General features: G+C 48.9%; 1 protein-coding gene across 1 annotated transcript in view; it reads left to right on the forward strand.

Annotated features, from left to right (window-relative positions):
• LOC128727772 (uncharacterized) overlaps positions 1–21,371 on the forward strand; it is a 38,167-nt gene extending 16,796 nt beyond the window's left edge. The window contains exons 2-6 of the mRNA XM_053821714.1: positions 17,995–18,113; positions 19,153–19,287; positions 19,355–20,059; positions 20,127–20,930; positions 21,003–21,371. Coding sequence (XP_053677689.1) covers positions 17,995–18,113; positions 19,153–19,287; positions 19,355–20,059; positions 20,127–20,930; positions 21,003–21,371 — 2,132 coding nt within the window. The remainder of the gene's footprint in view (positions 1–17,994; positions 18,114–19,152; positions 19,288–19,354; positions 20,060–20,126; positions 20,931–21,002) is intronic.
• Positions 21,372–21,661: the final 290 nt, after the last annotated feature.

Genomic DNA, 21,661 nt, shown 5'->3' on the forward strand with positions numbered 1-21,661 from the left:
TGATACACTTTTCACATAAATGATTTTCTGCTTAAACCGACGAATGTGGATTATCATGAAAAGTGTAATATTGTGCCTTACATGCCAGCAACATTCATTAGCGAGTGTGAAATGCGTCGAAACGTGATGAATATTTTAGTCGATTCCATTCCCTCTGTTCCTGGCCGGGCATGTCCACGTTCCCGTAGCCCAGGTTGCTGCGTACGCTTTCTTCGTTCAATTCTTTCCAGCTCAAACGCTCCCCACGAGAAATGCGACAGAAATTTCTGCTCAACAAGCAACTCAGCAGGTCCATGTTTTATTAATTTACTACATGTCAATTAGCATCCATTATGCATATACGGGCGTTGGGAGGGCGGTTCACGGAAGGGCAGACTGGATTTTTATTCCGTTCCATTTTCGAAATCCACCCGTACCGTCCAGGTGTGGACGTTTCGGGCGCCATTTTTCATTGGATTTTGCTCTCCATGCATCATTAATGGTAGGCATCCGGTCTGGTGGGCACGTAATTCATTACGAGCGCTATGGTGACGCTATGGTTAAGCGAAAAGATGGCCTAGTATGTAGAATTATTGCGTCGACCCAAACGGGGCAGCATGTCGCAGGGAATGACAACAACTGGCTCATTGCAAATGACACTGCTCATGCATATTCAGAACTATCAACCTCGGAGGCTTTTTGGGAGAAATTGTTCACGGTTTTACGAAGGAATGAATTGAAGAAGTTTAAAGATCACAAAGGTTGCGTTGCTGCTCAGGAGCGTCAGTGTAGAAACTTTCAAACAATGTTGCATCTTGCACTGCTATCGAAGACGTTTCTTCAAAGAAGCACACATTATCAATGATACACCTGCATGTAACAGCATACACACATGCAATTATAAGCATCGAACCTCGGGCGTGTTATCGTTTGTTCATCACACTTCAAGTCCCACGATTTCCCAAAGTCCATCAAGCTCAGCAGTCCCACTCTCATGCGCTTTCTCAGAGCACCCCGTACCCATCAAGCGCATGAAGATTAACAAACCCTGACCCAGCGGCACGCGTGAGCGGAATATCATCAACCAGACGTAGACACTCGCCAACGTCTGCACGACGGTCGAGAGGCGTGATCGGGCGCGATAAAAGTTACCATTCAAGGTCGACGAACAAACGCAACGGTTGCGCGATTTCGCTCGCCCGACTGCGGGACTGCGGGCCGATTTCGCCTCCGGCAAGGCAAAACCCGCGCCAAGCCCTCCGTGGCAGGTTTGCTTTCCTCGCCATCTTGCTTTTCCCCCGATTCGGGTCAATTTATGCGTCTCCTTTGTACCCAACCGGTGTTACGCAATCGCAAACCCGAACCGAAGCAACGAGAACACGCGTCTTGCAGCGCCGGTTTTTTTTATGATCGCACACATTTTTGTCTGCTCTTCCTTTCGAGAGTCCTTTCGGGGGTGTGAAAACGGTCGTCTGATATCGTTTGGCGATTTTTCCCGAGACGCGAGATCGCACAATGAATGGGATGCTGCCGAATGGATGGAGAAAAAGCAGCGAATAAAAATTCACCACCAGATAAAGCGCACAAATAGATTACGTAACTAGTTCAAACATCGCGTGTGGGAGTTGCTGGTACATAAAAGAACGGATAAAACAACTTCTACCGGCATCGGCAAGTGTCCGTCATAATATGCTTCCGAGGCACGGGCCACGTTTTCTCACATTCGTCATCACCTAGAGCGCGTCCAAGGCACGGGACGAACGGGTAGACTGTCACACGCGCCGACGTACGATGACAGCTGTCAGTCAGTGATGAAGAGACCGCAGATGGATCACACTAGTGCCCGGCATCCGCTGACACCGATCTGGGTCCCTGGGAAAGTGTACGCTCCTGAGGGAACACAACAGCAACACCTGTCTTGGTTCTCCTTCACGCCGCATGGCAGAGCGGCCTTGACGGTGAGATGCTCGGTATACGATTGTGGTGCAGGAAAACTACCTCCAAGTACTGCTGACTATCGTGCCGCTTCTGCCACAGCAGTGTCACTTTGCTCGTCATGTTCAGTCATGCTCGTTTGCGAAGGCAGCAACGCTAGCTCGGAAGTGAATGTGGAGTGCGCACTTCGATCATTATTAAATATATCCGTGTCTGTGCTTGGGGATGTTGTTTTTTCGTTCTCAACGAACACATTCGCATCGAACACATGTGCGATCGGTTTCGTGGTCTAATAAGCAACGTGCTCCCGAACGGAAGCGGTTGCCGTAGCGTGCGTGAAACATTCAAAATTACCGCGGGAGCAATGAACTTGAGCTGCTGATGGAGGCGATGGTGGAGACGGACATCCTGACGCAGCCATGTGGGAGAGCGCGATGGCGTTGGGACCGCTCGCAATAATTCCCACTAAATGTTCACGCCATATCATGTCGGTGCGAGGGTTGACAATGTTTTACATCTGGTGCTGCTATTTGGTTGCGCTCTAGCTGAATTTTCAATTTATTTAGACACAATGACTCACCAACGTGTATGTTCAACAAAACAGCACATGAAAAGGGGTGTCTGTGGCAGAAAACATCAACGGAACAAGTGATGTTGAGTAAAGCTGCTTTGAAAGAGAGTAGGTGGAAAATGCTCAAGTGAGAGCTGAGTGCTGTGAGTGCCCCAAAATGAACCATCCCTTATATTCCAGGGGTCGTAAATGAAGCGTGCATCACAATTCAAATATTCATAAAAGAACAAGCGATAACAAACATGCAATCAAGAAAAATCGCAGCAATAGTTATTCCGTACGTAAAAATATGTTCCCGATTAAAAGAACTTCTTTGTTGAATTGTAAAAATCATTTAAAACCTTCACTGAGAAGCAATTACAACCACTAATACACCCTGTTCAATGCGCTACGAATATTTAAGCTATGCAAGAGCATTTCAGGAAATAATCAACAAATATCTACACAGAGAGAGAGAGAGCAAAAAGGTACACCGCGTGAAGGGTACACCAGCGCAAACCAGCGAATGTAAATACAATTAGTGCTCCACATCGCCAAGCGGGCCGAACCAGGAGCCGCCTGTTGCCGGCTGCTGAGCGGTAGTTTGCAATTGCTTAATTGATTTGTGTTGTAATTTGAAAAGCAAATACCTTACTGCAAATAAATCCGATCCCAAGCAGAGAAACTCTGCTAGCTATGCCGCTGTGCGTAGGCTGCCTTTATCAAGCAAACACATGAAATGTTATTTAAACAAATGAGGTTCTGATAGTTGCATAAGGATGTCTCTGAGCTTGCGGTCAAATTAGTTGTCATCATGCCGTCAAGCTTAAGGAGGTACTCTGTTTGGTACGTCAGAAATCATATCAATCTTGCTTTATTGAACCTATCTTCAACCTTACGATACCCTCTTTGCAATCAGCAATTCGATTCCCAGGAATCGTAATATAGCAGCAATATGTTCTCACATCCCGACCGTCCCATTCAAAGCGAGAGCGTTTACTGTTTTATGCCTGGGAACGCGTGTCATAAACAGCGCATCCTTACAAGATGTCACAAAGTTGAGTCGACGATAAGCGCAAATGGACGCTGACCATTCTCGTCCTGCGAGGCGGGCGTGAGTTGAACGTTGGTATATGCTCACAAGGGCGAAATAAAAATCCACACGATGGTCCATCGAAAATATGATTCCCCGTCCGACGCCCGGTGATCTGAGAGCGAACAAGGAGTGGCCTCCAGCAGGACACCGGTCTGTCCACATTTCACGTGCCATTAAGCGATAAAAATGCCATCCCTGCGCTCGCACCAGCGAAGGACGATGCCGGGCGAATGAAAATGTAAATTCCACACACCCGTAGCCCGGGTGCAGTTGCGAGGGATGGAAATCATCATTATGCACGGTAAAATGGTCTCGGTTCTGAGGGTGAATTCCACTCGCTGAAGAACAGCTCCTTAGATCGTCTGACTATTTCGCAAGGTTTCGCTCGAAGGCGAACGATCCGGGCGATACCGCTGATTGCTGGTAGCTCCCAAAATGGCAACAAACTTGTTATATTCTTTTCTTGCGCCGTTTCAAAGATGTGCTACGACGATTGCCGGGGGCTGTCGATGATCGACCCCGACGGAAGCATTTGTATAATCTTGACCGGCTGGCTCGTTGAGCTTCGTGAGTATGTTCAGAGGACGAATTTCTTCGATGCCGTTCGTCTTTTTCCACGCTCTTATGGTTCACGAAGATGCTACCAGCAGTGCTGTAAATCGAGGTTGGTCTGCCCCCAATGGCTTGCTTTTAATAAAGCGATGCAAGCGGGCGGTTTCTGTTCGCTTGCAGGATGATAACGACAAATTGGTTGTTGTCAACGACCTTCGCTCAAGTGCCACGACGGCGTTCGACCGCCGAAAAGACACCATGCTCTTTAGATGCCATTCGCAGCTTCTACTGCTTCTGCAAGTGTTCTTATACCTCACTGCGGCTTCTCATTTCGCTTCGCTTCACTGATGCACCGAATTAAATGCTGGCCATGTTCCTGAGCGTGGTGGTTTACATTTTACATTTCACCATTACTCCCTTGATGGCTCAGGTGAGTGGTCGGACGGTGGAAATTATTTCGTTCTCCCTGTGGTCACGAACGAATATCCCTGGGAGCTTGCAAAAGTCGTCCAATCTTGTGGTCCTGCGTGAACCGTGCTCGAATGACGGCAAATTGACACCCGGACCCTCGAAGGTGACACCCCGGGGACAGCAATGTTTTGTTTAATTAAGTAATTTTCAGTCCCCAACGTGACGGCGGTCTCTCGCGATGAAGCTGGGCGGAAGTGCGGTTCATCCATTTCCGGGCGAAAGTTCCTCACCGAAGCGCAAGCTGGTATGGAGCGATCGGTGGGTCAGAGTATCGATGGTGATGTCTTCACCTGCTTTAGTTGGAAATTTTCTGGCAGGAACGAAGATTAACGGTTGCGTAGGGCTAGACACATCCCGCCGGAGCCGTTGGAAACTGCCGACATCCTTCCGGTGTTATAAAATTAGATCAATTAATATCTTATAACTTCTTGAACGTGTGGATGAGTTTATCGTATCCGGACGAGTCGTTACGTAGCGGAAACGTTGGCTACCTTTGCTTGAACAGGAATTGCTGCGAATACGTCCGTTTGAGAAGGAGTGCTAATATTTATAACACTGTATATATATACAGTTAACAATTTTCAATCGAATATGTAAATTTTGCTACCTTGTGGAAAGTTTCCGTTAATGCACAATCTCATCACTTTCATTGCTTCAATTACTATTATACATACTCATTGCAATGAGTCAGCTACAAAGTCTATGGCTGTGTACCCTGTTGATGTTTATGAGCTGCCCGACAACAGCTTCAGATTCAATTAGGCGTCTGAATGTTTCGCCCACGATCGCTGATGCGTTCTAGTTTCAGCTTGAAAGCATCCCTTCGAACGTCGCACTCACCACCATCCAGGAGAGATGAGCATCGTCCGCATGATCTATAAATAATGCTTCCTGTATGCATAATCGCCCTCGCACCCTTCTGCACGTTGAAAAGGCCTGATTCCGGTTGGTTCCAGTTTCCGATGCGATTTACAGCCCTATCGTTAGTAGAAGTGGTAGCCGAAAGGACGAGAAACCAGATCTGAGAAACTAACATGACCCAATATCATCCGATGATAAATAGGCTCTATGACGGCTCTCTGGAAATGCTAAGCAAACATCGATGCTCGAAATTTTTTGCAATTTATTTGCATTACGTAGATAAAAAGGCTTATCATTTATTTTTATTCAAAACAGACCTTAAAGTCTTTACATTTTTTGAGTAAAAACTGCAGCACTTTTCATACTTAGCTTTTCTACTACGTATTACTCCATGTTTTCTACCATGTTTGAATTTACTGGCATAAATTCAACATACTGACTTTGTTTATCAAGCCTACCTTTCGATCTATCGATCGAATCATGAAGCAATGAACAGTCATTTGCATGTATCGTCTGCTAAAGGGCTGTGCAAATAGCCCTCCGCTCTAACATAAACGTTCCAGGGATGATAAGGGAGCTACTTCGGGGAAGAGCAATATTAGCTGAAAGAACTAAAAGCCCGAAACGGAAGCCTACACTCGACGTATCTTCTCGTCACCAGCATCGACCGTTGCAAAGGTCATGAAAAAAAGGACCTCTTTCAACCTCCGATGCACCCAGCTATCGATGAGCATCAGGTGACACAGCACTCGAAGGAACGGGACGACATTATTTAACCTCTTTCCACATCATGGTGCTTTCTCGGTATCGATTTTGTGTGCGGCGTGTAATTAAAACATCACTCCGACGGTCCGGAAATTGTTTTAGCTGCATCCATCGGCCAGCTCGAACCCAAATGGACACGCATTCAAGGCAAACCGGAACCCGAGACCCCTTCAGTGCAGTTAACGGAGGCAGTCTTGCGTCACGTCCGGTTCGTTCGGTCAGAAATTGGCCAACTGCCCGGCCGTTCAAGCAGTGAAACACACATAGGCTCTAAGCACGCGAGGCAGGCGTCAGGGCCATAAATATAAAAGGACGTTAGAGGTGTTTTTTTTTTCCTACTTCCCTCTAGATTCACCACTTTCACATACCGCCAAAGACGCCAAGAACACCTCCCAGCTGAGCCGCAAATGCGAGATCATGCGAGCATTAGCAAGATGACGACGAACAGGCACCGACGACCAACGGAAACGACCGGAGCCGTCAAGTCCTGGGGATGAATTATGGCTTTGCATCGTGCGTTCGAAAGAACGAGCCCGCTGGTGAAGGCTCGGCAAATGGCTACATTGTGTGCAATTTTTTTTCACCGCCCTCTAGTGTCCTCTAGAAAGAGCGGTGCAGTTTTTTTGCTTTTACTCCTCGCATACGCACACGGAACATGGTCTTTGTTTCGCGCGGGAAGGAAACGACAAACGGCGAGATTTATGCCTGGAGGGAAATAATTGAACTCGAATAGCAGCAAGAAATCAAACGTTCGTTCTTCGGGCATCATGGCAAACGGGCTCTAGAGAATGGAATCGGCTTAAAGGATTTCTTAAAGACACGTCCTTGTTCGGTTTAACCATCAACCAGAGGGTGCCATAGCCGGAGATGGTTCAGTACATCCGGCACATTAAATGCGGATAATTTAATTTAAAATCGTCCTCGCTCGTTTAATTACCGTGATCCTGTTTCCCACTGGGTGGGCCATTTGCTCTGTCTGGTTCATTTGCTATTCACCCCACTGGCACGTTCGTCCAGGCTTCCGAGGCCAGAAAGGAAATGCGACCGCATGGAAAAGCGACGGGTGCGGTGCATCGGTCGCATTTTACGTTCACCGCAGCACCATAAATCATCGCAATAATAACGGTGTAATGCCGTGTGTAAATAAACACCGATCCAGGCACGCCGAGGAAGCGCCGTAGGGAAGCGGCAAGATTTATGGTTCCTTCGTGTCGATGCAAACGAGGCCATTGAGGCCCGCTGGGAGGACGAACATCCGCCCAGTGCGATTTTCCACCTGCGCTCGGCTTTCGATTAGTGAAGCGAAAGCAGAAAATCAAACGCATCGTCAAACCGATTGAATGCATCTGCGGGTGGTGGTCCTTTTTTCTTGCAACCATTAGCCTTTCCAGAGTGCGGTAGTTTGTGTGAGTGTGTGGGTGAAAATTTAATTGCGCCCTTATCGACGGCTTCATTACCGTGAATGCAAACCATTTGTGTAACGTAAATCATCATTCATTTCAATTACATTGAGGGACCGACAGGATAAAAAAAAATACGGGTGTAAGCAAATACAATAATATAATGACTTTAACAAAATTAAATGCGTGATGAATAGAACTAAAATTAGGAAGAAAATGCAAAAAGACAACAATATGCATGCACGTAAGTCTCCTCCAAAGCCTGTTGAAAAGAAGCTTATTTATTTGCGCTTCGTTACATTCTGCAAATACTCAAAATGTAAGAAGTGTATTCGTCGTTATGTGATTTGAACGTTATATATTTAAGGCTTTATTTAATGATTTATGAACCGATTTGTACTGGTTCCCAAAAGCTCTAAAATATTGTCCGATTTTTCTTGCTGTGTCGGCGTTTCCTCGCATCTGCATTCAATTTTAACTGCATCATATCCAGTTACGTGTTGGTTGATTATCGTTTTTTCTCCCTTTCTTGTTGTTGCTGGGAACTACTGCGTCCACCATTTTCGTATCAATTTCCGGACGGTGGTGAAACTATCCAACGACCACCGGCATCGCAGCAGTGCCGAATCGCAATGTATGCTCCAATGGCCGTGTGCACGAACGTGCCACAATGGACACCAAGTGTACGCTTTTCCTAGCCCGCGGTCGAAAACGCATCCCTACACGGAGCACCGGGAAGTTTTTCTGAGCGTGAAATGAATTCAATTTCTGTGCCGTTCACCATTCGCGAGAGAGCGGATCCCTGCGGATCGGCTAGAACCCGGCGTGGTTCGGTGCATCGATGCACCAATGGAGTGGACTCGCGATCCGTGCGATAGAGCTGAAATTAACAAAACGTGGAAAAAGGAAAACACTGGCAGCATTCCTCCATGCGAGCTGCAGCCCTTACGTACCGTTTGCAAGCCGGGGTTTGCTCAAATTTATGAATATTTAATGACAACATCAGGCCATTAAATGCATTCTCCCGGGCACGCTGGCACTCGCACGGAACGTGAAGGGATGCGGAATGCACAATTCGTGCATCTGCTCGCTCGGAACGGTGGATCGGATTTTGTCTGCTATGCGGAGCAAATAAATTGCGCTTTTTTGTGTCCTGGCATGCAAAAATAAAACCGGGAAAAAGGTTCACATTCCACCGGGATCAATTCGTCTGGGCGAACCGGTAAACTTTCGGGAGGACTTAAAAATGCACAAAACATCCAACGCGATGAAGCTCAAATGGTGCCGTGTACCATTTGACGCGATCAGTTCAAAGGTTTTGTGTTCTTTTCCGTATAGAAACAAAGCCTGTGAAACATGGAGGAAAAAGGCTGTCCAAACAAAAATCAGTAACAGCGAGCGCAGAAACACAAAGCGCAGCGTTTCAAACGGGCGTAAAACTCTCACCAGAGAGTGGCTCACTGGCGACGATGTTCAGCGCTGTATACGCTGCTGATACACACGAACCACATACAAACATAGCTACACAAACAAAAACACAACCTCCCGGCGCGTATAAAGGCTTATTCGACGGCCGGAAACGAATGGCCGGTTTAAAAAAACGAGCGTGCTAGAAGAGCCTGTGCCTAATTGTGAATGCAAAACGTGATGGAGCAAAAAGCGGCTGGCAAACGAGGTGGTGGAGCGGGAGTTTTGACGCGTGTGGAAAGGACACGGTGAGCACCCGAGCCTGGGGACGTAATTGTATGCAAATTAAAGTAGGCATCCTACCCGCCCGATTGCAATTAAGCCAGTGCCCAGTGATGTTTGAACGAGATGTGGAGCGCTTTGCGATTATTTTTCCTTCTCGCTCCGTTTTCTGGTTCCACTATGCAGTCGATGACTGTGAGCCCTTTCGTTTGCTAGCCTGTGCCGTTTTGTGCTCTCGTTGATGGAGACGCCTTGTACTTCACGTCAACCAAGTCCAACAACCAGGCGCCTCCATCATGAAGAAGGTGGTGAACAGGAGACCGGCGATGAAGTTTAGCACGTCAGAATGAAATTATATTTGCCATTCGAATGAAACGCCCTAGTCATGTTAGGCTTTTTCATGAAACAACACAAAGCGATGGTAGTGTACACATGACGCAACATTAACGGAAAAATGCAGCTGAAATAAGCAGAAAGAGATTTGATAGAAAGCAATAAAGAATTCGTTTACTATAACGACATAAGCCAACTAGAGCAGTAGAGAAGTATCGTAAGATTTAAGTATTTTTTTGTATTACTATTGCATCTAGTGTGTTAACGTCCTGTCCAGACGCTGCACAAAACTCATCATTTTCGCTTGAGGGCTCTCATCGGGATTTATTATTTCCATCACGTACAACTCGCCGATCCAGCGCGTCGAATCAATGCAATATTTATCCTGTAATTTATGCCTCCAATCACCGTGGGAGCTCGTTCCACTCACGCGGGAAAATCCCTTTGTAAAGATGCACACAAACAGTCGGAGTGCTAACGACAGCCACAAACCACGCACGGCTGGTCTGTAATTCACCCACCCACAAGCGACGAGCATCCTGCGCGTAGGGGTTGAGTTACATCCTCGATGTCACGTACCCAAGTGACTCTCCTTCATTTCGCTGTCAATTACGCACTAAACTAATCTTCATCTGCTGTCCATCTATTCCATCATAATCATCATTATCTTTTGAATAGCTCACCCACGGCGTGGCTGTTTTTTCGGTGTCCCCTGGCCTGGGCCGCCTCAGTGCACTCAAGATGCCCTAATTTGCAATAAATTTTCATTAACCCACTCCTGCCACAGGATGCGGGCAGTTATCTGCGCCCAGCCGAACAGAAAGTCATCCGAATCCGCCGCCTATCCAGCCCGAGGGTGGCTCGTTCGTCGACAGATATGTCACAGATACCGACCACCGGGTCGGAGGATGAGCATGACATGATGAAGCACTGCAGCCTGATGACATTATGATGGCCGGTCCAGCCGGCTGCCGACCGGCTGCAGTGGAAGCTCCGTCGGTGGGCCCGAGCTGGGTGCTGCTAATGAATAATTATGCTAATGCGAATTTTAACGTAAAGCCTCATCAGCACTGATGGAATTTTCAAGCACCGGCATCACAAATGAAGCCATACAGAAACTGAAACCGATGGCCGAGATTACACTCGTGGTCGTCCAGTCCATCCGACATGGTTTCGGTATCAGTGAGGCTAATTGGTTTGATCATCAGGAAAGGCAAAAAAAACTATAGCCCCTGATCAAAGAACTCACGCGCCATTTGACAGATACAGAGTTTTCATTTTTGTACTCTCGGTTTTGCTTTTCTCGAGTTTGCTTTGCTTTGGAAGGAAAATTGAAAAGAAATGTACTGACTCGACCGTTACCACCGCAGAACGACATCGCATTATGGAACCAATTCGTTCGCTATGTAATGAACACTCCAGCTCCAGAGTGGCGCATAAAGCGAGAAATAAAAAAAAAAGCCCATCAACAAACGGATCGTCGCGGTTCCAGAGGTGCGCTTGAAATTTTACCACCCGCGTGCAGGCGAAATAGCCGCAGAAGTGCTCTCGGCACTCGTTAAGCGTGTCACCAGCTTCACAGAGAGCATTCTGCCCTTAAAATAGAACCCGCGTGCGCTAGTCGGCTGCAGCAACAGCGCCCATTCGGACTGGCCGCATTAATCCGGCCGAGAGAGGGCGAAAGGACAAAAAAATAGCGCACACACTCACACAGCCACCACCTCGAAACAAACATCGCTCGAAAATGGGGGGAGGTTTGTGTCTGGCTCCATGGTACCACGGCCGGGGTTGGCTCCCCAATGTCACGTACCCAATGTACCAGCCATTTTGGTTCGAAACCGAGGGCGCGTTCTTTGTTCGGCGGCTTCTTGGAAGCGCTTGCTAACTGACAGATGGACCGGTTTTTTTGAGGTCAGTGGCGTGCGCCGAAAGTCACCGAGTGAAATGTGCGGCGTGGTGGGGCAGTGAAAAGTGAACTCAACTGATAAAGGTGGCAAGAACGAGCTGCAAACCGAAACCGAAACACGTTCACGGTTGCTTGAGACTGAAGCAAAAGGCAAAACAAAAAATCAACGACTGAGAAATGGTGATGCACAAGCTGAGCGATATCTGCAGTTTGGCGTACTTTTCCTCCACTTGTCGTGGTGTTTGTTTACGAGCTTCCGTTCACCGTCGCTCCCAGCAACCATTCACTCTCTCTCCTCCACCCAGCCAACGGTGACAGGCAATACAAAGCAAACGCAACGTAACCTGACGAATCGGACGCTTTAACGCGAAAACAGCGCGTCAGAAGCGCGCCATTGGTGGTTGTGGTGCTGCTGCTGCTGATGGTGATTCGTTTATAATTTTGATTATCAAGTGCGCAGCGGGGCCGCGACTGCGTCGTACAGACAACAAAGAAAAGCAATTACCACCACCACAGGCTCCACTCGGGTCCTCACTCCAGCTCCAGCAAGGTCGGGGGAGATGTGTGTGTGTGTGTTTATTTTCGTTTATGAAAACAAAAATGTCTGACCCCACCGGGAGTTGAATGACATCGAGCTTGGTGGCCCAATTTCACGAGAGTGGGTGCGAGAATAATTCTGCACCTACAGGGCAGTGTTGGAGTTGAAAAATAAAGAAAGGATTTTTGCTTGGGTTTATTTTTGTCACTAACAAAGGACAACGCGTTCTGGTGGATTGCGAAAGGAAGTTACTAGCTGGCCACAAAGACCAAGCAGTCAGCATGTTTTCTGCTGCTTGCGGATCTAATGGTGATCATTATTCAGGTGGATTATGCAAATTCAAGTGCCACGTCGGGATCTGTCGGGCGCTTCCCAGTAGACGAGCTGTCCGGCAAACATTGTTGCCAGGTTAAACGAGTATATTTATTCACTACCGTGTCACTCAGCAGGTTTTCCACCTTCGTGGGACTATAAAAGGAAGGCTGGAGTTAAGGCCGTTCTTTCTTTCGGCAATTTTGCGCACCTCGTTTTGCGGAAGATTAATTCCAGCAAATAAACTACGTGCACATGAATGATAGATCGCACCTGTGGCTGGATCCGTGGCCGCGTTCATTTCTTTTCTGCTACAATGTTAAGCCCACATCCAGCCGCGGAACTTGATTGAGTGATTTATTTATTTCCTTACGCTTCACGAGGATCCACCGGTCCAGGATTAACACGTCCTGCGTTGTGGACGCCTTCTTTCTTTACGTTGGCAAAGCAGATTCTTACACTCTGTCCGCAGCTGCGCCATAAATTAATTCCCAACATACCGTGGTCGTCCTAGCTGCTCGAGGGCTCTAGGTCCGGGACGTTTATGCACGGATTCCGAATATAATCTGCCTCATCCAGGTTCACCGTGCCACCGGGAAAGGGAAACCATTTCCAGCACTGTGAAAGCCGCGCACCAAGACAAAGACGAGACAATACCCACACGGTGGTGGTTACCGTCTCGGAGGAAATTGAATTTCCGCTCATCGACAGGACGAAACCGACAAGCAACCAAGGAGCCTGCCCAGCGCTGTTGCTACATGTGCCGGGGTTTTATTTATCTGCCAGCATCAATTTGTGGCTGCATGTGGGGATCGTATCCACCATGTGTCCTGAAGGAAGCCGACAAGACGCTGCTTCACCGGAACCAAAACGAAACGGTGCAAAGGGAGAAACAATAACGAGAAAAATATGTCGAAAGGCATCCGAGGAGTCCCGTGACAATGACTGCACCCGGTTCGGTGTGTGTGTGCGCGAAAGAATGCTCCTTCGGTGCAGAGTGTTTTCCTTCACCTTGGGCGACGCCATACCGAAATGCCAAGAACCCACCCGCGGATGGAATTTGAGTGATTCACTTGCTCGCTTCCGGTGCTCGGTACGTAGACGACGACGCGGCTGGCTAGCGATAAATTGAGCCTCATCCTCCAGAAAGTGGCCGTTCACCAAAGGGCGGTTCCATTCCGTATTCACCGCACGGGCCATCTCCGGTTCTTTGGCCCTGGCGATGGCTACAGATGAGCGTCTTCGCCCTTGTTGCTCGTGGGTTGATTTATTAAGCTTCACCCGGAAAAGCGTATCCTCTTCCGCTTGTGGGATAAGCTTCACAACAGGGCGTGGAAGGCGAGATCTATTTCAGGGGCTCCTATTGCAAAGGCGACCGCCTTTAAGCGGCAGAAGATGTAATCCTTGCGCGTGGACGGGGAAACGCCACGGCCGCCGATCGCAATTATGTTGTTAACATTTTGACACAGAAACTGGATCTCATCGGTCAGTGGACGATGCAGTAGGGGTGATCTTAGCCAGCTAATAAACATAAAATGGCGATGATCATTTGAGGCACGAGTCCTTCAGTTGAAGGTTTATTAATTGCACGACTGAATGATTGTTGTAAGGTTTAATTGCTTGAATAGAAAACAGGCCAAGACTCGAGGAAAATCGATGACACGAAGCTCCGATGTAAGCCGGCAGGCGGTGTTTTAAACACGAATTCGACCCGTCCATGTTCTGTTCTCTTAATCGGTTTAAAGAACGCACCCTCGCACTGGAGGGAGTAAAAGAATCACAATAAAGCACGGCACGCACACACAAACGGGGGCTGTATCCTGAGCGAGTATTAGCGGAAAAGCGACCCGTAACACGCCGCACGCCGTATCGTGCTCCACTCGAACCGTATTATGCTTGCGTTATCAGCTTACGAGACAGCAAAGTTAAACAGCGCGCCAGTAAACAGGGCCGCCGATGGCAGTTACATGGTTGTTTGCCGACCTCCGCTTTCCGGGGATCCGTTCGTAAGTCTTACACAACCCGCTAGCGGAACCTGACGTCAGAACGACTCGGGTGTCGCCGTAAGCCAGCTGGCGAAGGATTCGAACCCCCTGCTGGACGGTGGATTCGATTACACCGTTTTGTTCCCGGTGCGTCGTAAGCAAAGGCTTCCTGCCACTACCGCTTGGAGGGAACGTAAATTAATAGCTTATTAAACGACGCCACCTTGACTTTTCACTTTTCTACTCATCGAGGAAGAGAGGGACTATCATGCAAGTTTTATCTAGCTGTGTAACGGTTTTCGTACGATCAGACGAGACGACCTTCTCATTCCACACCTAATTGCAGTGGGAGCAGTATAGAACCCTCGAGTTTCCGCCTCCACGAGACGCTGTCGATGCGACGTTCACACTTGGTGACGCACCCACATTCTCCTGCCTAATGGAGAGAGAAAAAAACCACCCCTAAGCCCGCACACGGCGCGAGACCAGTCTAGGAACGGCAAACAGCGATGGCGTTCCTAACCTAGGTCAACGTGGGCCCCCGTTGGTAGTTATCGTGACTGTCTGATATTTACGCTTCCAACTCCAGCCACCATTCACTGGCTATCGTGGGCGCCACGAGAAGGTGTTGTTTGGAGTCAACAGAAGGCAAGAAGCTCAAATGCTGCTGCGCCCGGAGCTCGGAGGGCACGATTGGAATCCAAACTGGAATCAACAACCCTGTTTGAGCCGGAGCAATGCTAAGCCATCGCTGACGACGTGCAACGTTGCACGTTGTGTGATTTCGTTGATAGCTGGAAGAGATGCATTCCATTGATACCATCCTTACAGGAGGGGAAGGTCCAGTCCATCGAACTCAAGCGTCGTTTCTTATCGCGAGCGCTGGCTTATTGCGCGTTTTGTCGCGTAGAAAGGGAGTCTTGGGAGCCTGATGCACAGGTGTCAAAAATCGCAACTCGCGAACGGGAACGTACATGTGCCGGGCAAATGGAAATCCTTTGTTTGAGAGGTCAACGCTCGGTAATCATAGCACTGGTCGCGGTGATGGGATGAAGGCGGGAGTTCGCACTCTCTTTCTCGCTCTTATCTCGCGTTGGCTGATATTGCGGAGAAGTGAAGCTTATCTAGAGTTTTTCCAACCTTTCTTACACGCGCACACATTGTCCATTCTATTGATTTCGTTTGTTTAGCGTTGTAACACGATCACAATCGCCTGTTAGTGTTGGGAAGCAGCTCAGTTTGAAGGCATCAGGTGGTGAAATGTTTCATGTGAAATATTTCACCCTTGTGGCATACGCAGTTCACAGGGTATAGTTTCCAATTTCAGGCTTGGTTTTGAGCCATAAACGACAATAAATCAGCGTTATCCACTTTAGCAAAGCTCGTTCCATGGTTCACAAGCACTCGCCGGGGGCCATTACCCAAATGGGTGCTAAGGGTGACAGTTACCGCGAGCTGGCAGCTCGTCAAACCGCGCCGTCCCAGCGCGAAGTATAAAACAACTTGTTGATTCAATTGGTATAATCTACGGTGACTCACCGCTTTTCGATATCTTGCTTGTTCTACCGCACACCCCGTGCCAACCTGTGGCCACCCACAAATGGGGGCCTTTTGATAACGTGAAGTGGATTTCTCCCTCCCAAGACCATTGACACTCGCTGCCGCTGTCATTTTATCCCGTCGTTTCGGAGCGATTATCTTCGCATTCAGCGAGCGAACGAGATTTCATACCCAGCCCGTCACCAATTCGTGATGCCCTGGTGGAGAGCATTTCCATCTGGCGGTGATGAAGGACGTGCCGCTGTGGAAAATGTACCACAGCAGCCACAATGCCGCAGTTTTCGTCAGCACGAGGTCGCAACGCGTCACGATGATGGTAACCTTCAGCCAATGTCACGGTTATCGGGTCTCCCCATGCCAGGGCTCTCGCTGGGCTCTCGGTCTGGTCGTCTGGAAGTTTTCCACTTGCTTAAGCACTGCTCTCTGCTTTTTATCACTCGGCTCTCGTGCCCCAAGCGTTCGCTCTTCCCGCCGCCATCGATTTCAAGCGAACCCATTTGACTGTCATTGTTGTGTTTTTCGATTTTGCCTTCCGTTGGTGCTGGAAACTTTACGACACGGGGACGTTTTCTTTGCCTTTCTCACCGAGTCATCAAGCCAATATGGCGCTGTGCTGAATTAAGTAGCACATTACGAGGAGAGGGAATGAATTAATCGAGCGAGAAGGGTCCTACTTTGAAGCATGTTTTATTGTGTTCCAATAAATGCGATATCGCACATGCATAATGTATATTGATTTTATTAGCTTAAGATATTATTTCATCTTTTGAAAGCTTTTGCAATCTAGAACAACTTGAATCTTTTATAAAAATACTAAGCATTCGCTGCACAACCAGTATAAAAAGAATTTAGTTACATATCATACTAGAGCTCGTATTTTAATTATGAATCAATATTTTCTACAACCCTTATCATTCTCCAATAACCATGTAATCATTTCTAAACGGCTGCCCCGGTGCGTTTGACTTTTGCAAAACTAAACCACGATAATCGTTGTTCAAACACCGGGAAGCTTGCAAGCCATGTCCGGCATGGACCGTGGTTCAGTAAATCCCAACCGATAACTAAACCTGGGGTGGGAAAATAGTGGTGCACTCGCGACGTATGAGCCCACCACTCTCTCCCAGACATGTAAAGCAGCCACAAAGTCCAATTAAAACTCCATCAATATTGATGGCCATCGGATAAGTTTTGCCGGAGGCGTGCAACAGGTCCTGCACCTTCCGCCAAAGTTCCGGCCCAGCGTCAGAGTCCTGTCGCTTCCTTGCGCACAGCAAATCAATACGCTCGAACGAGGGAACTAGCAAAGGACCTTCCTTCGAGGTGCGATGTGAAATAGGATCCTCACCTAGCCACGATGAGGCTAGGCCCGGTGAAGGCGGATAAGTATCAGCTAATGGTTTCGCTAGTGGTCCGGTAATAAGCACGCACATCCGCACCTGCAGCGTGTCGTTTGGCGAACGTAACCCGAGAGAATGAGGGAAAATATGTCCCATTTGGGCTTCTACGCGTCGGGCGATGGACGAAGACGTCCGCCATCGGGGAGACGTCTATATTCGTGGCAGTTAGTCATCAATCATTCATACGGCTTTATCGGTGGGTATTACGAGGCCAATGAAAAGGGACAAGATTTTCTCGATAGTCTAGCTTACGTACACTGTCCACGTGCGAAACGAGAGCTAATGTTCGACACTTGTTGTGTGCGTGTGTAAATCGACGGAATGGACTCTACTGTGACTAAGTAAATTAATCAATAGTCGCTCAAATCACTAGGATATCGCATCCTTTTATTTTCGTTTACTTGCATCAATTCGCGTGGTCTTTTTCCTGGCATGACGCGAGATAAAGTTTACACGATAAAACCCTGCAAGTTGGTGCAAAATTGAGGTCACATTTGCTTCGTCTCGAAGGATTTAATCTCGCACGTATGCTGGCGGAAACACAGCGTTGTTTTTATTGAGAGCAATAATTTCCGAGGACATTGCCGGCGCTCGGCATCCACGATAATATTTACTGTGCCATATTCGCCCACCCACAATAACCCGGTTTTTCTTCTCCACAGTGCCGACCAGTGCGAAAGGACTGCAATTGCGCTCGGAGGTGTTGCACCGGCTGAAGCACTACCAGAGCGCCCTGGCCGATGCAGACAGTGCCCTAAAGTGTCTCCCGACGTCGCACAAGGTAAGCAAAGCAAACGGAACCAAGCCGTGAGTCGTGGTGGAAGTGATCGCACGATAAGACCGGTACCGGCTTCTCGCTAGCCGGAGCCGAGTTTACGCCAATTGAGCTGACTCCCAGAACGTGACATGGCGATCGCGTTTTCCTCGACGGGAAAAACAACGTTCTGCCCTTCCGCACGAGCCACCCTATAGAAGCCCTCGTAACGGCATGATGTAACGGAAATCGAAACTGAATCTCACTCCAACACCCCTTGCGAATGCTGGAAAAGCGGCTGCACGTTTTCATGAAGCCGTTCCTTTTGCCCTCGGGCGAGTGTCGGTGTTGCTTTTGGTTTGTTTCGTTTATTTGCGAGTTGCGTGTCTTTTTCGCTCGCTAAATATTCCGCAGCATGTGCCCGCGTGGCACATGGCGGGCGACTTTTCGTTGCCCACCGCCGGGCGTTCTTTGCCCGTTCCCGGTGACATAATCTCGAAATTTTGTGAGACGGTAATTTAATATTGATGTTGCGTAGCCATCCTGCCGGCATGACAGCTGCATTGAAGGTGCCGCCAAGCCGGTGCGCTCTCGGGACGATGCACTGAATTGTTTGTCGACCACGGGCGACAATGAGTTTTGGGTTTGGCCACGAGCCAAGCTTCATTACCCGATGTATGTTTTATGGGAGTTAGGAACAAGTTGGACATGTTGCGGTCTGCGCATTGAATGATATACAAAATGTAGAATTGTATGCACTTTGTCATTGGTATTTCCCAATGACAATGCTGCGTCGTTTGAACACTCGATGACAATGTGATGTTTACAGTATTACTGTAAACATGTTATAATGTCTAAAACTAATCACTTTGAACATGCCTTCCTCGCTCAATCGCAGTAAATTAAATTATTCCAAAAAATAGCTGGATAGGAAAATTTGAGACATTTTCCATTGTAGCTCGCAGCGCCATCTACATGTCAATTGAAGAGGCTACGATTCAAATTATTTCTTAACTGTATCCTGATAGTATTTTCTATACAATCGTTTGTTTCATTCCTATTTCAGGCTTACTATTGCCGGGCGCTGTCCTTGTCAGCACTGGGGAAGTACGAAGACGCGGTCGTGGCACGTTGTATATCGATCTTCCTCGACCGGCATTCGCATGGAGTAACGAACGTAGTTAAAACCGAACTAATGCAAGTAAGTACTCCTGCTCAACACATTACATTCTTGAAACGACGAGCTAATCTTTTGCACTATTCGTCAGGATCTGCAACAGCTGCTACTAGGGCCATCGGAGCTCGTCTTTATCGAGCCCGCAATCGTAGATCAACCAGAAGATGACGATCCGCTTGGATTGATGCTCGACCATTCGTACGATCTGATAGCTGGCTGCCGTAAACGACGTCATCGTCACGACCCTTCTCAGAGGCGTAAGGCGAAAAAGCATTTCCTGACGCTTCGGCAGGACGACTTTGACGAGGACCATTCCGAGTACGGTGGGGCGGATTACCTGAGTAGTGGCATTCTGTTCGACTTCGCCATAGACGATCCGTTCGGTGAGGAGTCTCTGCTGGAACCGGCTCGTACGAGGCCACGTCAACATCGCAGCCATCACCGGAGGCGCTGGAAATCTGGCGGCTCGCTAATGCAAGCCGATCTCAGTCTCGAGCAACACCTGCGCGATCATCACTACCATCAGGCGCAGGAGCACCAGCAAACGTTGCAGCAGCAGAAGAACCTGGAGCATCAGCAGCACCACGGCTCAATCATTCCGCAGGTTAACCGACGGCTGAAGTCTCTCTTGGAGCGTCTGGATGGTGAGCTCCAATCAACCCGCTGGCTGGACACGACGCCAGTTCGATTAGCTGTAAATCCGGCCCTAGTTGAGCCGTCCGATTTTGACTGTGTGTTGTGCTGCCGAACGCTGTGGCGACCAGTGGTGACGCCTTGCGGACACACCTATTGCTGGGTAAGCATCAGCAGGACGTCCTCTAAAAAGCTTGTTTAAGGTACTCACTCAAGCGCTCTACTTGCAGGTGTGTCTCGATCGGTGTATGGACTACTCGTCCGCTTGTCCACTCTGCATGGCGCCGTTGGTGGAGCAGTTCCGAAACCGATTGTCAGCTACCCCAGCGGAACCGACTGGTCCTCCTGGTCCACTAACCGGAGCACCCAACAACCTGATCTCACTGGCAAAGCGTAAGATGACGCGCTTTGTCGACCTCGCCATGCAACGGCTCATCCCAGAGGCGTACGAACGTCGGCAGCTGCAGGAACAGGATCGTGAACCAACCGTGCCAGTGTTTATCTGCACGACTGCGTTCCCATCCGTACCGTGTCCGCTGTTCGTGTACGAGCAGCGCTACCGGTTGATGGTTCGCCGGGCGATCGAGAGCGGCGAACGTAGGTTTGGTATTGCACTTCCAGCGCAGCCTGGCCGCCAGCGATACGTCGAGTACGGAACTATGCTAGACATCCGGGACTGCGTGCAGCTTGGTGATGGATGCTCCATCCTTTCGACCGTCGGTGGACGTCGGTTTCGAGTGTTGACGCGTCACGAGCGCGATGGATATGATACGGCCCACGTGGAGTTCTTCGAAGACGAGAAGATCGGTGGAACTGAAGCCGATGAACGCGTGCAGTTGGTGCGCGAATTGCATGAGAAGGTGCTGCTCAAGGCGACCGAATGGCACCGAAGCCTTCCAGAGGGCATCCGGGGTGAGATCTTCAAGAGCTTTGGTAAGATGCCGGACCTCGAGGAGAACTGGGAAGACGTGACGGATGGACCGGCGTGGGCTTGGTGGATTATCGCAATTCTGCCTCTGAACGATAAGCTCAAGGTGAGTGCCTAGTGCCTACTGAGGGTAGATTGGAACGTGTGCTAACGAAAGCTTTCTGGTGTCCTTCAACAGGTCGATATCCTTTCGACGACAAGCCTCAAGAAGCGGCTGCGGGCGATCGACAAGACGCTCAACCTTGAGTCGGTCCAGCAGAAGCGCCAGCGAGCCGTGTGCGTGATGGCCGCGGCTGGTGCGTCGTCCGCGTGCTGCGAAGGACTATCATCGCCGCAACAGTGCCAAGCAGTTGACTGTTGCCTGCGCGAAAGAACTACCTCAAGCGTGCATAATCATCACCCCCATCACGATGGCGACAGGCAGAGCGATACAGCGCAGCACCATCAGCATCTGCATCATCACCACCATCACCATCATCACCATCATCATCACCATCATCACCATCACCACCATCTGAGCCCGTCGGCGGACGAGTATCTGCTGTAGGATCTGCCACCGGCCGGTACCGGGCAGTCGCACAACAACCCCCAGAGCAACCCCCTCATTTCCTAGCAGGGTAGCACTAGGGCGGAGGAGCACTTGCTTCGTGATTTAATGATGCATTTGGCACGGCGAGATGTGGTGAGGTGCGATCACGGAAGAGAAGAAAACATGTATAACAGCAAGCTTTAACTGATTGTAATTCCAAAACGCCAAAATCAACCTTTTTGAATATCGAACCGCATTATATAGTCTCCCCTTTTAAAAGTCTTCTTCTCTTGAGTGCTTGCAACAGC

The sequence above is a fragment of the Anopheles nili genome, chromosome 3 (genome assembly GCF_943737925.1).
Source record: "Anopheles nili chromosome 3, idAnoNiliSN_F5_01, whole genome shotgun sequence".
In the NCBI taxonomy this organism is placed as follows: Eukaryota; Metazoa; Arthropoda; class Insecta; order Diptera; family Culicidae; genus Anopheles; species Anopheles nili.